The 16436-nt window shown below is 40.3% G+C and overlaps 1 protein-coding gene across 4 annotated transcripts in view; it reads right to left on the bottom strand.

The window, feature by feature from the left end:
- The window catches only part of LSAMP (limbic system associated membrane protein), a 652751-nt gene that overhangs the window by 23975 nt on the left and 612340 nt on the right, over positions 1 to 16436 (bottom strand). For 2 of the 4 annotated variants that reach the window (XM_067738826.1, XM_067738828.1), the window contains exons 6-7: positions 15843 to 15991; positions 8484 to 8519 (exon numbers count right to left, since the gene is read on the bottom strand). In XM_067738826.1, coding sequence (XP_067594927.1) covers positions 8484 to 8519; positions 15843 to 15991 — 185 coding nt within the window. Of the gene's footprint in view, positions 1 to 5291; positions 5542 to 8483; positions 8520 to 15842; positions 15992 to 16436 lie in introns of those variants that run through there. The other 2 variants (XM_067738827.1, XM_067738829.1) reach the window with 2 other exon arrangements.

The raw sequence follows: 16436 nt of genomic DNA, 5'->3' as shown, positions 1-16436 counted from the left end.
ATCAAACCTCCTTGTTGAGAGGCTGAAAGTTTTCTCTAGATGTTCTGCTAGATAATAGGCTCTCAGCGTCCTCCAGGAAACTCACCTCTATAACACCACCTACCATACAGTATACGCTATCCGTACATATCTGTACAATCAGGCGGACAGGTGCTGTTTCTTGTCTTAAATGTGTAACAGGGGTAGAAATGCCCATCTCCTCTCTTTTAGCTCCACTGGTTTATCACTTTTCTTTTAAACAGGCCAGACACAAACAAGGAAAAGTAAGACACTATTAGGGAAAAATGTATTTTTTTTCGGATTTTAAAAATTCATTAGACCATACTGTTCAGCTCTCTCTGGATTCTAGATCTCTGCATTCCTGGGATGTTCTGCTCCTCTCTCCCTTCTCTCCTTTCTGCCTTAATTTTGAACTTCACTTTCACCTGGAAGCCTCTCTGACCAGTCCAGGTTAGCTAAGGTGCCCCTGTTCTGTGCTCCCCATATACCACACAGGTTTCCTCAACATAGCAAAGTTGCTTAATTCATCTGATCTACTGCCCCGTCTGGTCTGTAAGCTCTATTAGTGCTGAGGCCGTGTCTGGTTTGCTCTCCACAGTGTTTCCCAAGATCCAGCTGAGAGCTTGGCACATAAAAAGTACTAGGATAGTACTTTTTTTTTTTTTTTTTTGAGGGAATGAACAGTGTAATCAAAATACCGTGTATTGTTAAATGAACTTCATCTGGGCCAGAAACTAGTGTGCACTGCCCATTGAGAATGAAGTTTATTTCTTGTGTTCCTCATGGTTAGAAATCAGAGGAAAAGAAAACATGGACTCTAAAAGGAACTTTACAAAGCAAAAGCAAGTGGAGAGTACATCTAAATGCAGAACAAGCGACACTATTCATTTAATGACAGAATGGGAGGGCTGGTCCTTAAGGAAGACCAACCTCCAATGCATGAGCGCATGCCATCTTTTACAGCACTGCCACGCGAAGTAAGCAGCTTTCAACAATGAACTTACCTGTATTCAGGAACTCCAGGGAAGAAAAGAGAACAAATCTCCCAAGTTACTCTCTAACTTGCGATTCAACAAAGAGAAGTGCAAGCTACTGCTTTTCCTTTTTTTCTTAGTCGCTTCTGCCCTCCAAACATTCACATGGACAATTGAGAAAGCGCTTTAGAATGGCCAAGAGACTTTCCAACATAGAACATGGCTGGGGATGCTGGTGCCGTGCGGGCTACAGGGGATGGGATGATGCACAGAATGGGTGCTCAGTTATCTCAAGGCCCAGGTATCTCTTACTGCTTTTTTTTTATCTTGTGAAAGCACAGGACGCTACTGTTGCCCCAAACAATATCCTCTTAGGCAGTTAAAAGTCCTACCGGAACTGCAAGGTTTGGAACGTGAGTGGTTGAGGCAGAATCTCCCTTGTGAGGATGGGGCAGATAAAGTAGAATGGACTGATAGCTGTGATTTATAGCAAAGACACTCTGTTAATGGTAATGTCTAGGTATTGAAACGTACACATGTGTTACAGAGATGTCGGAAGTGTTTTCTTTTACAATCAGCATTGTGATGAGTAAAATAGTGCAGTCAACGTCCCCAGGGTCCAATTAGGAAGCGTGATAAATGACTTGTAAGGTCTCTCCCCCCTACTGATTTGCGGTGGCTATAGCTGACACTTCACAGTGGAGTCCTAGTGAGGGGTCTGCCTACTCCCATCATATATCTGTGTACAAATGAACACCTTAAGTTGGAATTCCAAACTCATTATGTTATGCTGTGTTCTGACTTGGCAGGTGTGTTTCTTCACCACAGTATACAAGGGGAGATGTAAGGTGGGACCCCTTAAGCTGATTTTTTTCCCTTATGGAAGTGCTTGTTTAATACCTACAAATGACTTGTGCTGATGAAAGAACATTGTGGGGACGGAGTGACTGTGTAAGAGAAGTTGTTACTAAGGTTAATTTGTATCTTGCCTCTTCAGAAGTAGATGTTTCCTCCAGATAGATGGGATAATGGCTTTGTGGTGCTTGCATGGCTGGTAACCAGTGTTTAGAAGTGAATGTTAACAACATCAAAACTTTTTATATGGTTTTATTTGAAGGATGTCAGAGAGAGAGTGTATGCATAATGCAAGGTGAATATGGTGGAAAATGTAGAGAAAAAGAAGATCAAGTAATACAGATAACAGGAATAAGAAATTCAGGTGAAAAGGAAAGAGGGAGCCACGGGGCAGACGAAAATTAAAGATTATACGTTTGCAGGGCTATACTATGAAATTTGTCAGGGGCTGAGACTGCATTGATGATTGAATTCTTGGAAGAATATGTATTCTTTCTTTTTTAACTCTTAAGTAGTGCCACTTCCTTTAAGGACTCTTGATCCGTATCATGTCTCTGAACCTAGAGCGAAGCTTCCAGTGAAAGGACCTCCTTCCTGGCTACACCCAGCAACGCTCCTCACAGCACACTGCTACCTCCTGCTAAATGTCACACTCTGGCAAACACCGAGGCGAGCTCTCTAAAGACCAGAGGGACCTGCACCAGCACTTTCTGTCCATTCAGGATCCTGGTCTTCTCCTCCTTTGGGGCAGCATGCTAACATTTTCTGCTGCAAATCTCACTGAGCTCTTCTTAGGCGGCTTTCTTTCTTTTAATTAAAAAGACAAGACTGTCAATTACTCCAACTTAATCCCAAAATGTAATTGTTACTTTGAAAGATATTTTTTTTCTCATATAGCTCATAGAAGAGAAATATTTCCATCAAATTAAAATTTAGTGGGAGCTTGGATGTAAAAAAAAAAATATTCATCTTCAAGTCCCTGCTGGCTCTAGAAATCTAAATAGCACAGCAAGGCATAAATACAGGGAGATCACCAGGAAAGGCTGACTGATGTAGGCAGATCCAGACTAGGAAAATAGGAAAAGGCATCAGAAAAGAGTCCCAGGGCTAAAAATTCTCCTTCCTTTAAATTGATGCTGTAGGATTTTTAGCCATTTAGCTTGAAGCTAAATGTAAATTCTGAGAGAGGTAACACTTCCAAGCTTCTGTTGGACATTTAAATAAGAGCGTGAATAAATTTCAGAATTATTCTTGCTAGAAAATTTTAACAGGAAGAGAACAAGAACCATTTAGGAAACAGGGCAGAAGGAAGAATGAAAAGGTGAAAGAGCAAAACACAGAAGTGGATTCAACAGAGAAAGTGCTTGTTACAACTGGGTCTAAATCAGTGGTTTGGGCTACCTATTACAGTTGGGTCTAAATCGTTGAATTGGCTGGTGCAGTATTGATTCTAGGTGAAGTACTGGCACAACTATATCCCACTTGGGATAGACCAGGAGGAAGTCAGACTCCTGTTCCCGTTAAAGGAGTCAGAGGGTGGTTGTCAGGTATTCATGTCAACTCTTAATCATCTTCATTGTGTTAATCAGGGCCCATGATTCTGCTGTAAATTTGTGTTGACGTGGCTACCTAAGTTCTATTAAAAAAAACAAGACCCTTGTTTCCATCACCTAGTGGGAAAGGAGAAATGTACTTAAACACTGAAGGCTTTCCTAGGACATGCTTTACACCTTTGAGCAGAAATAAAGGGCAGGTTCTTTAGATCGATCATTATGGATTAGTGTGACAGGTGGCAATGTGCATACGGGCATCGACAGCAAGTGCATGAGTGTATGAGTGTGTGTCACACAGTAGGGAACTGTGTACCTGGCAGCTCCTCTTAAGTGTAGTATTATGATGGTGGTGAAAAAATAATGAAAAGTCTTCTTTCTCTGACCTTGGGATACTTCTCTATTTAAACTTGTTAGCAGTGTGGGCATCTCAGACATCCCTAGAATCCGAAATACGTCAAACTATAATGAAGCCAAACCGAACTTTTATCTAACTAATATCCAGGCAACGTGACACATGATACAAGTACATCTTTAACTATAAGTACATCTTTAAAAATTATAAGACATATGTGTATCTGAATATGATCATTTTGCATTCAATATGCTTTCTTTCTAGGAAATTGAAGTTCTATTTTATATATTATTTAAAACACCATTTGAGCTTGTAGGCATGAAAAATATAATTTCTTTCCCATTTCACAGTTGGAAAAACTGAATTAAAGAGAACAATGCTAGTAATTATCCATGATTAATAGAGGTGTGTATGTAAATCAGCCTGAATAAGTGTTTGAAATTAGATGTGCCGATGCCAGACAGCTCCGCTCATGTTTTTTAAAGACGGAAGCTTTCAAATCTCTGCGTGAGTTGGGCATACAACTCTGTGTGTTGAATGGGTCTGGAAATGGACTTTGTAAAAGTGTATGGATTGTAAGGCAACTGTATTATACATTATAAGAATTATAATACATAAAATAAATTAGATGAGTGTTTAAAGTTCATTAGACGGGTATATCTAATACATATCTAATGACCATGAATGCATACATAATGGTTATTTATAATGTACTATAGATTTATATATGTGCCTGGGTGCAGCAAGGAGTAGATTGGAATTTGGGTGTACTCTCATGATTAAAAGTGTAGGAGAAGGTGCATGTTAGTTTCCTAGGAGTGGAGGGACTAATTGGATTAATACATGCAAAAGCCCTTAGAACTCTATTACATGAGAAGCCCACTATCTATATTGGCTATTATTATTATTATTATTAATATTACCATTTTTTATTAGACAAGGTAAAACTGCCGTTATAATAAGGAGCTGAAAAGAAGTATTCTCTCATTGATCCCTGGGATTATATCCTACAGAAAATAAATGAAGCTGTAGGGATATAGTCCAGCCACCTTCACAGCATGGGATCTTTGTAGGATTTTCCTCCCTGTTTTCCTTCCTTGCCAGTGGAGTCTGATTTGAGAACCCATTCCTGGGAGTGCCAGTTGAGGACAGGTACATCTCCTCTTTCTAGAGATAGAAATCTGGCTGTTCAGATGTCAGGCACACTCACAGCAACACCAGTCTCCCTGTGGGAGGAAGCAGGCCAGGAGGAGTGCAGATTTCTGCAAGCCTGGTTTGTTTGTGGACATTAATTTTTTTTTTTTTTACTTTAATTGTGGGGCGTGTTTTGTTTTCAGAGTGAGCTTTAGACAGCTGTATTAATCATGCAAACCCAGCCATGCACAATGTGTTTTATCAATGGAAAAACAGGAACGGAATGGCAAGCAGCTGTGAACAAACCCAGTGCAGTGCCTGAACCTGGAAGATAATCTCAAACATTTCCCAAACCTACTAGCCACACGGGGTTAGTGAATGGAAAGGCTGTTCACTTGGAATAAATAATCAGATAGGAGGCAAACAGGGTAGACAGATTCCAGGGTTATTAATTTTTTTTTTTTTTTTAAGTGGCAGCAATTGTGGCCAGAGAGCCTTGAGCTCGAGGGAATTCTTCACTTGAGGGTGATAAACACACAACGGTGGTTTGTTCTTGTCCTTTTCTCTTCTTTCCCTTTATTTTTACTTCGGGAGGCTGGTTTCATCACCTCATTCTGCACCTGCGGTCCTTCTAAATGTGAGAGCATCTCTGGTGCACGTCCGTCATGAGGGGCTGTGCGTAGGGAGGAGACGGGAGCAATGTTACCCGATTCTCAGTATTCAGAGCCCTCAGGAAATGATTTGAGACTAACAAAGTGAGAAAAGTTCCCTCAAACATTTAGAGCTGGCTCTTTCCTCATTTTACAATTCAGTGGATTTTCTGCAGCGATGTAGTCAGGGGTAGTTATGCAAAATATATGCAATTCAGGACTCATTTCAGAATAAATAAACCTAAATTAAAATTAATGGAAAAAAACACCTATCAGAAACAGATAAAAAATGGCACACTATTTTATTATTTATTCATTTATCTTTTAAATTAAGGAGCAGGGAAGCACCCTGATTTTTTTGTTTTGTTTTGTTTTTGGCATAAGAGGAAAGGAAGTTTGAAAATTTCTGATTGGCTGCAGACAATATAAATTGTCCTTTGGTGTAATTCCAGTATTATTATTATCACTGCAGAAAATCAAGCAATGTGATGAAGGAAACCCAAGGGAAACACATTTGATTTACTGAGCCTTGTGTTTTTTTAATCACAGCTTGAAGAGGTTTAGGACTACATTCCTGCTGCAACTCTGCTGTTTATCCCCAATCACCTTGATGGGCCATGTAGAGAGGGGGTAGGAGGGGAGACCCTCCAAAGAGAGATATTAACAATGAAGTAGCTGAAATTAAACATGTGTTCCTGTTATTGGAAAGTAGGAGGGAAAGTTCTCTTTTTTTATGATGGGAGGAGAGAAAAGGAGCTTGGGGACTTTCTCCTACTTTCAAAACACCTTATGAAAATTACTTGGCTCAAAATCCTTCAAGCCATTTGCATCAACCATCTGCTTATAGACATCTTCACACTTTAGGAGGGAAAGGTAGGATTGCACATAGATGATGACAATATATAATAATTAAATGAAGGTGTCTCATGTTATAGTTATGACCACAGTGAGGCAGTCAGCTTTTCTTAGATATTTCGGTACTATAAAAAGGGTTAAGGATCCCATATGTTAGTATTTTTTTCCATGGGCTGCCATCTTGATTGGAAAGAAGAGAAGAAAACAGATTTTGATTCTAGAAAGTAAAAGTCCTTGTAAGGAACAGGAAACTTAACGACCTCTCTCACCAGCTACCCCAAGTCTCCATGAACAGCTTTTCAATTTCTACGAGCAGAAGCCCTAAGTATTAGTAGTAAGATAAACTATATTCTCTAAAACTACTGGATCTATGGAAGCTATCTACAACAGTCCATCTACAATGTAAAATCAAACTAGGGTCATTCTCCAATCAACAGTTCCGTTTGTGGGAAAATAACAAGTTCAACAAAATCCCACATGCTCCATCCTGGTCCAAATTGTTTTTCAATATCAAACAGCTGTCCTTTGTGAAGTGTCTGGCTTCATTTTGTTCAATGTTATATATATCATAAAGAGTGATCAGATAAAATATTTGACTTTGTGGCTGTAGAACTGCTCTCACAAAGGATACCTTGAGTAATAGTGACACTGTACAAAGCCCATCTTGGATGGAGCATGACCTCTTTGAAAATGTTACCCACTGGGACAAACGCATATGTGCATGTTTGTCACATCAAGATATTTGCAAGATGGCAACATGATAAAATGGTGTCAATCTCTGCAGCAACAGTAGAAGATAAATGTTTTAAAATGACTGTGGCATGTCAGGAATTCAAAATGGGATGCTTTCCATGAACACTGAGTTTCTTGTCAAGTCTAAAAAACAGGCACATTTTAACAGTCTTATTTTTAGTGACTGGGATAAGAAACAGGTTTCATCAATGTTTTAGGGAAGAATTTTATTCAACAGAGTTCTTCTAAAAATAGTCTGGCCCCTACTTCAAATTTAAGAATAATTCTTTTATTAATCTGTCTAGTTGATCCTTGAAACCGTGCAATTCTCATTTCTAATGTAATTAAAGGAAGTTTGCATATATGTGAATACATACATATGCAAAACATCACATTATTGACACTCTCCATATCTACACCCAATTCTGGCCTAATTTTTAGTTTGGACAAGTGTTAATGAAACATGATCCGTCTTCAAACTTATAAAACAGCAGCTTCCTACCTTTAATTCTGAGCACATTTCCTTTAGAGTGTATACGACAATCTTGTTTAATTGGATTTATTTTTTCCACACTAGGCTCCACATGGCCTACTTTCCATTTTTTCTCAAGTCTTTGAGTGTTATTTGCAAATCACTTTTTCTGGAATTTAATTTCAATGGTAGGTTGGTTTCATTTCAGGTTTTTTTATTGTTTTAATTTTATTTGCCAATTTGCCTTTAAATGCCCTTAAGCTAGAAGGTCGGGGCTGCACTGCACTTGCAGCTAAACGTGATGTAGAAGGCAAAATTTAATTTGAGTGTGTAGAAATTTCTGTGAGAAGGAATATGGAATGATTACCTTGTTTTCTTATTTGTGTTTTCTGAAATAGTTATGTTTAAAAGGAAACGCCCCCAAATTGGCCAAGATTTTAAAAAAAGGTAATGTCCTTGTAATCTGGCTGAGTTCAACCTTTGGTAATAGATAAATTCATTTTTACAAGTAATACAAATGACTTCAGATTTGGATTGTATAAGGTGGTCAGTTACAGGATTCATATTTTTGTGAGCTACAGAATTTAACCGGCTGTGTTCCAAATATGTGAGTTCATAGTTACCTGTAATATGTATTAATAGAACAAAAAATTGCTGTCTGAGTTTAGCACTGTCTCCTCAGTTAGTGACCAACTTGAAGTTAGGTCAGGTACAGACAGACCAGTTACCTGCCTTTCAACTAGTGTGAGGGCAATCGATTGACCTTTTTTTGAAGGTTTAAAGAAAAAAATGATTCCTTTTGTATGCGAATTTTGTCAAGGTGCTTCCCCCTTTTTGTGTTTTGCACATTATAGGTGATGGAGAATGACCCAGCAACAGAACTACAACGATAAAAATCATACTGACCTTGAATGGGGTGGGGGATTGTGGGTAAAACACGCTCTAAAGGGGAAAAAATAGTAAGCATCATGGAGAATTTATATAGATAGATATAGATATATCTTACTCATGTTTAGCTTCACAATTATAAAACAGATGAATTTTCATGCCTATGGGATCATATCTCCTGTAAAGTATTTGTCTGTCCTTCCTGCCAACACTAAATTATCAGAGAGCTATTAGTAAACTTTAACATCCAAAGTCTTTAAAAAAAATTAGCTAGAATAGGGGATAACACCTTATTGTGGTAACCCTGCAAACAGGATCCTGCCCTCCTCTGGAAAATCCACCAAGATTACAGATTTTGGGGGGTGCTGGTATTGTAGGTATTTAAATTAGTAGTGATCAAATTCAGGTCATGCATCTTGGCCCTGGTTCTGGGCTCTTTAACTTTTGACAGATGACCCTGTGGTAACTAAAGACTCCTTTCCTCCCTTTAAGCCCTACAGTTCATATCAGCTTTAGCCAAGCATCTAGAAAATTTATTTTGGTAAATACTAATTCAATTTTTCCCTCAGATTTTTCCTTCCACATTACTGATATCAGTGCAAGAGTAATGCAAAGACACTAAGCTTCTTGGCATGATAAAATCTGATTTTTAGTCTTTTCTTTCATCCCACCCCCCTGTGATAATACAATCTCATCTTAAGTTTGATCACCAGTCAGATTTGCTTGATGACACATCCTGTTCAGCAGTAAGACGTGCTTTTCTTTTAAACTCTAGAGTCTCAGCTTATGAGTCGCTCGCAGTCCCATCCCCAAGCTACTGACCATAAATTGAACGTGCTGAAAGAGTTCAGGCTTTAAGGTATCCTCTACTTGTCTCATCAAAACCCAGGTTTAACTCTAAATCCTCTTCCGGGGCTCTTTCAGAAAGATAGAATGTTGCATTAGGGATAGGATGCATTACTTGCTACCCCCAAACCCTATAATGTAATGTAATCATAATACTTTTCTACATTCCTCCTAGCAGCTTGGTTAGATAAAGACCAGTGATAAATGAAAATCAACAAAAATCAAAACCATAAAAAGAAAAGCATATGTGCACATTCAAATCTGATGTGCCTGCCATCTTGTGTCATAAGCTTAGAAGAGTAGATTTTGCCTGGAATTTGGGCACTCAATACATCTGGACACTAAGAAAACCCAGTCTCCTTGAAGAGTGAGCTTTCCTTTCTTGGATGAAAGGTGTGGCTTAAATGCCAAAGTTTTCTAAGTGCGTTAAGATGGGACAAGTCAATAACAGCACAGTGAAAAACTGTGTCTTAGTTACACAAGTGTCAAGGAGAAAAATGCTTTAAACCTCCAACTGGTTATTTGGTATTAAGTTTCCAGCTTTGAAAATAAATAGCTAAACTGCTTTCAGCATTTATAGAGCAGTTGGAGACCACTGTCCCATATTATACTGTATCTATTTTATTTTATTCTTATTACAATTATTATTCAGACTGTTTAAATGACTCAGCTTAATATTTTCTCATCACACTGTTCACAGCTGGGTAAATGCACTCTGCCCTCATTTCGACAAGACCATTTATATTGTTAAACATCTCATCCACCCCCCTCTCATTGCCTCTTCAATGATTTCCCACCCTGTTATCATCATCTTAGCCCCATCACACCCCATTAGTTATTCTCGTTCTCTTAATTTCATCCTACTGGCTTATCATTTCTTAGATGCTTCCCCATCCTAGCCTTTTATCCTTATTCTTCCACCATCATTTTGCTGTATTTTGTAGTTTATGCCAGGGTTTATGGGCTCCTGTAAGACTGTAAAGTGAAGTAAATACCACTTAAAGTGAAAAAGAAATCTCCGGCTTTTAACATTTCAACGTAGGGGAGAGCAGGAACCTTGGTGCTCTGTGCTCTGTCTTTTTCCTGCTAGTATTTGAGGAGGTCAACATAGCTTATCAATTGATTGGGAGGTTTTAAGAACGGAATGCAAGGTTTACCCCAATACGATATGCTGTGGCTCTTGGTAAGTCTGAGCTTTGGTTTCTTATCTGCTAAATGGGGTGGAGGGTGTTATTGGCTGATTCTGCTCGGACACCATAAAAAACAGTTAAACTGGAGGTAACACTTTGAAAGAAACCCCTCTGAATTAAAAGCACCTAAATGACAAAAGCTGGGGTTGAGAGTAGGGTGTACAGAGAGAGGTAATTTATTAACTCAGATATGATTTTCTTTTATTTTCCAGTGGGTATTGGATATGGTCAATGGTCTCTCTGGAAGTAGGTGTATTCCATGCCTACACTCTTAAATCTAAAACTAGTTCTGGTGCCCATCTATTTCCTACTGTATCCACAGAGAGCCCTCAGAAGGAGGGCTTTCAAACTACATATAGATAGTGTTCAAATAGCTGCTCGAACTGCTTTATTACACGGCATCCAGTAGTAGCTGGTTAAGAGGCTTTGCCAAGTCTTAACTAGCATCATCACGTGGTGTATATTTAAGTGCTGGGCCTCAAAGGTAATCACTTAAAATGACTTCTGAAGAAGCAGGGAGGCCCTGATTTTAAGGGCTCTCTCCAGTGCTGGGTTGCTTAGGTTGTTCTTAAAATGTAATCAAGTTAGGTTTACAGGTCAATGATCTTTCAAAATTAAAAAGAAAATTTTAAAACCTCCTACACACAGATGTGGTATGGCTCAGTGTAGGTTTCTTTGTATTTTTATTCTTTTGTACTCAGTAGCCTCAAAGTACCTTACCGATCCACACATTTCTCTAAAGTAGAAGGTAACTGATCAGTAGGACTGTCCTTTAACATGACGAATGCCTTCTTTTTTTTTTTTCCAGTATGTGGGCCTCTCACTGTTGTGGCCTCTCCCGTTGCAGAGCACAGGCTCCGGACGCACAGGCTCAATGGCCATGGCTCACGGGCCCAGCCGCTCCACGGCATGTGGGATCTTCCCAGACCAGGGCACGAACCCGTGTCCCCTGCATCGGCAGGCGGACTCTCAACCACTGCGCCACCAGGGAAGCCCACGAATGCCTTCTTTTGACATGCCTAGGGTCAAAAGCTGAGCAGTAGGCTGGACTCTCTGCTCAAAATCTCAATGTGCCAAAGATGAACCAACAGTCTCACTAATCTAGTGGACTCAGGCTGGTGAGGGTTAATGGAAATGGAAGTGGGAGGTGGTGGAAGTAGTGCCCCTCGGTGGGAAGGAATATAACAATATTTAGTCAGTGAAAAATATCATTAAGTGAAAAAAGGAGAAAGAAGTTAGATGTCTTTTCACCTCCAAACTACCAAAGATACATGTCCTAACATTTTCCCTACATATACAAATCTAGATAACGTGTTGGTTTACAGCCTGGACTCTGGAAGGAGATTACCCGAATTTAAATCCCAGCAGCCTTACTTAGTTGCACTAGTTAACTTAACCTCTTTGTATAATGGAGAAATACGAGTGCCTAATAAGGCTGTCCTGATGATTAAATGAGATCACGTATGTTAAGTGTTCGGCACATGTGCAGAGTACCTTGTACATACTCACTTGATAAGAAGTGATGACGTTAAAATCATCTCCCTTATTCTTCCTCCCTACCTGTTGCTTTAAAAATAACTCAGTGCAAGCAATAAAACAAGATAAGGTTTCCTTTGCGGCTGCTTTGCTGTCACCAGTGTGGATACACGGACTCTGTTACGTTACACATGCTGACAACGCAGAAGTCCAAGTCTTCACCCATGTGATACATGTTCCCACATCTTACAAAAACTAAGGAGCGGAATCCTTGACTGTATACATTGTACCATGGATTAATGTGTACAGAGAAATGATATAATGTAACACTTTGCCAAGGACGGAAAAAAGATATAAAAGGCATTACTTGGATATATAGGCTAAGGGAATGGATCCTTAATAAACAGTTACTAGAATGTGTGGAGGACAAGACAAATGAGAAAGGAATGCTTCCATTGGCTTAGGAAAAATGACTATGAATACAAGGTATTCTTGCACTCTCGTTCAATTATTTTGACACTTTTTTTTTTTTTTTTTTTTGCGGTACGCGGGCCTCTCACTGTTGTGGCCTCTCCCGTTGCGGAGCACAGGCTCCGGACGCGCAGGCTCAGCAGCCACGGCTCACGGGCCCAGCCGCTCCGCGGCATGTGGGATCTTCCCGGACCGGGTCACGAACCCGTGTTCCCTGCATCGGCAGGCAGACTCTCAACGACTGCGCTACCAGGGAAGCCCCCATTTTGACCCCTTTGAAGATAATATTTGAATAGAGAGTGAAGAAGCATATGTATGTATGTGATGGAGGACAAGATGTATCAGTGACCGCAAACTGACACTGTACAAAGTCAGCACGTCACTGCGGTGGACATGGAAAATGTGCTGATGCACCAGTGAAGATGGATAATCATGAACTCTTCAGGGGCTCCGGCCCTGGGTTTCTACCTGCTGCTGCCTCTGGCTGGCAGCAGCTCACCAGCTGGCTCGTCTGCTTTGGACCGGCTGGGTCAGCAGAGCATCCCGCTGCCCACATAATGCTCTCTGTCACGGGTGCTGGCCATGGCCGCCCCTCCCAAGCATCTCTCCCCTCCTGACCCTGTTCTGTGGAAAAGTACCGCCACCAGCAGTGTCTTCCTTCTTCCCAATAAACCCATCTACTTTGAATCTAAGTGATGGGCAATCTGTTCACACACGTACTTTCTTTTTCTTCATTTCTTTCTCTTCCTCTCCCTTGTGTGTGCTCTCCTCCCAACCTTTTACCTGTGTAAATTGGTTACCACAGAGCCTTATTCTTAAAGATCCAGCTATGAAGGCTGTAACTCCACATCTCCCAAACCCAATTCATGGTGGCAAGGCAGTTGTGGTGGAATTGCCATTCCTGTTACACAAGGAGCAGAGCTTCCTCCTTAAAATGTCAAAGAAACAGGATGACAGTAGATTCACTAATGTTTGACAATTTTAATAGCTTCTTTTCCCCTCAAAGCCCAGTGACCTTTTGCATTCTATTCTTCTGTAGGTATTACGCCTCCTAACTTTCCCGTCAGGTGGGAAATCAATTCTAAGCCGAACGCTGAGGCATGTGCTTCCTCTCCTCTGCCTGCGGCGGCGTGCAGAGCTGGTGCCAGTGCGGGCTGCCTCGAAGAGGGCCCGCCGAGGTAGCACATCATTAATCACAGCCCTGTACTCTTCTCAGAGGTATAATGAGGGTAACTTCTATGAAATCATCAAGGGCAATATGACCATAATATACTTGCCCAATTTCTTGATTCTTAGTTTACAAACAGAAGTTCTCTAAGATTCTTGACATTTCTTAGTCTTACTGGGTTGCGTACTTGAAGTGGACTTTTGTGAACAGGACCATGGTATTTCAGGGCTTGAGATCACCTTTCATCACCACCAGCAGACCAGCAGTATCTCTATTATTTTTGACCTAGTCCATGCTCTTCCTCTCTTCCTCAAATGTTTCCTTTCCCCCTCTTCCTCCCTTTCTCTCTCTCTCTGTCTCTTTCTTCCTTTCACACCTGTGAAAAATAGGCTATCATAGAACCTACTCCGTCCTTCTATCCTTCTTCCCCATCCTCTCTCTCAGTCTATGGGTATCATTGTATTTATTATTTGAAAAATATCATTAGCACAGTCCTTTTTCTGGGTGGGATAACAAGAGAAGAAAATTTGCATACTTTAATGCAAATTTATAGTTGCTCACTTTCTCTAACTAATCCAATTATCCCATTTTCTCTTTTCCAATCCCTACAAAACCTCTTGTTAAGTGTATGTTGTTCTGCTTAATCAGCTCACCTTAGATTTGTCGGAATCTCAAATTCATAGTTGAGGCTCTTTTCCCCCCTATGTATGGAATCCCTAACGTCAAGAACGAAACAGGTAAGTACATTTCTTAATAAATATCTTCTCAAGTGTTCTGAGATATCGATGTCTCTAGCTTAAGTAAAGAGCACTGATGTTTGGTCTTTGGAGACAAGTCAACAGGGATATGGATTTTAAACTTCATAATGATGCAGCATTTGTAGCATAGCTGTATCCCATCACATGTACAGACTGAAGTCAACGGGAGTTATGAATGAGAAACTGAAGGCCGAATTTAGAATAGTTTGTGGTGTTTTTTTTAAATAAGTGGATTGGATCTTGAGCAGTTGTAAAATGGCTTTAATACTACGTTTTGAGGGAACTATCACTTAAATTGATTTTTCTCCTAAAAACTTTTCTCTTGAAGGCTCATCTAAACTGAATAAAGCAAGATGGAGACATTTATCCTGGTCATAGTATTTCTAAATTTTCCAATTCAGCCTGTGCAGAAAAACAACAACAACAACAACAAAAAACAAATTCCTAGTGGCTTATTATTTCAAAATAATAAATTTGTTGGACTTTCTCTTTTAGTCCAAATGAACTGTCTACCCCAGCACATGCTATCACTTTTGTTTGTTTTACTTATTCTGATAAACATTTTCCTATTCTAAGTGTCATCATTTCCCCTGATCTCACCCATCGTACCTCTGTTTCTCAGGAGGCATTTGACTCTGTGCTCATAGCTGCCGGACCAACAAGGCAGGGGGTCAGGTATCTGACTACAACATGCCGCTCAAGGGAAAGGCTCTAAGGTGGGCTTTCTTATTAATACCAATAATTTAAAATCACCTGTCCTTCCTTAGTCTGCCTTGAGGACCTTCTTTGGTCTCCAGCAGAAGCAGCTTTGGTCCTCTCTCTCACCATCCCATCTCTCTTCCAAAAATATATCAGACAAGTAATGTTTCCTGCTGTCATATGGAAACCTTTCTGCAACGTTTTTCCTCCCTTAGATTTTAGATTATGTTTTTTTTTTTTTTTTTTTAGATTATGTTTTAATCATTCATTCCACTCTTCCTCTTGTGTTGTTAAAAATACACTTTCTTTTTACAGCCTCTCCCTTCTCCCAGCACCTTATCCATCCTCACTGAATATTTCTCCCTCAATCACTCCCATCACTGCCATTTTTTAAGTGTCATCCACTTTCCATGATCTTACACCATCTCTGCTCCTTAAAGAGACCATCCCCAAAGAGATGTTTGTTCTCTGAATAGTCTTACAGTTTAACCAACCAGGAAAAAAAGAAAAAAAAAAAACTAAACTAAGAAAACAAACAAAAAAACAAGGCAGTTATCAAAAGCACACCAGGGAATAGAGAGGAGAGGTATTCACTTGTAAATCTCATTTTACGCAGAGGGATTGTGAACCTGTGTTTTTGTTTCAGTGGCTATACACTGATTTTTGTTTAAGTTTACCTTTAAAAGATATGGGAATGATTTTCGAGTTTTCCACAGGAGAACTCCATCGACTTGGTCTCCCAGGCAGCTCCCTGCTTTGGCATACTTACTGAAAAGTACGAGGCTGGCGTTGGTGACCCCCAGATTGTTGGCAGCCACGCAGGTGTAGTTGCCATAGTGCTCTTCAGTGACGTTGGTCACCGTCAGGGAGGACTGGCCCTCCGTGCTCTTAATCTCAAGGCCATTGGCATTGTTTATCCTAAGGGTTCAAAGACAGAAGAGTAAAGAGAAACACTGATGAAGACTTGGTATAGTAATTTCTTTTTCATCATTATATTGGCGAAAAAGGAGAGAAAGGAAGTAGGCAGAGCTTGTTGTTACTGCTCAATTCCTCATTTTAATCATGCAATCCCATAGTATCAGAATCAAAGTCCATTGATGGAGAAGACTCGGGAATGGATGAGTTTCATCAGGCTTTGGTTTCTGCTCTAGGAGAGAAAGACACGCAGGTGGACACTACCCCCGAACCACCTGCCTCACCCTATGTACATAACCTGAGTGCTTTGGGGTTCAGTTTAAGAGCTACAGCCCCGGGGCTTCCCTGTTGGCGCAGTGGTTGAGAGTCTGCCTGCCGATGCAGAGGACACGGGTTCGCGCCCCGGTCCGGGAGGATCCCACATGCCGCGGAGCAGCTGGGCCCGTAA

This window comes from Pseudorca crassidens, chromosome 5 (genome assembly GCF_039906515.1).
Source record: "Pseudorca crassidens isolate mPseCra1 chromosome 5, mPseCra1.hap1, whole genome shotgun sequence".
Taxonomy (NCBI): domain Eukaryota; kingdom Metazoa; phylum Chordata; class Mammalia; order Artiodactyla; family Delphinidae; genus Pseudorca; species Pseudorca crassidens.
Note: the sequence above shows the minus strand (reverse complement) of the source record. Positions and strands in the feature narration are given on the sequence as shown.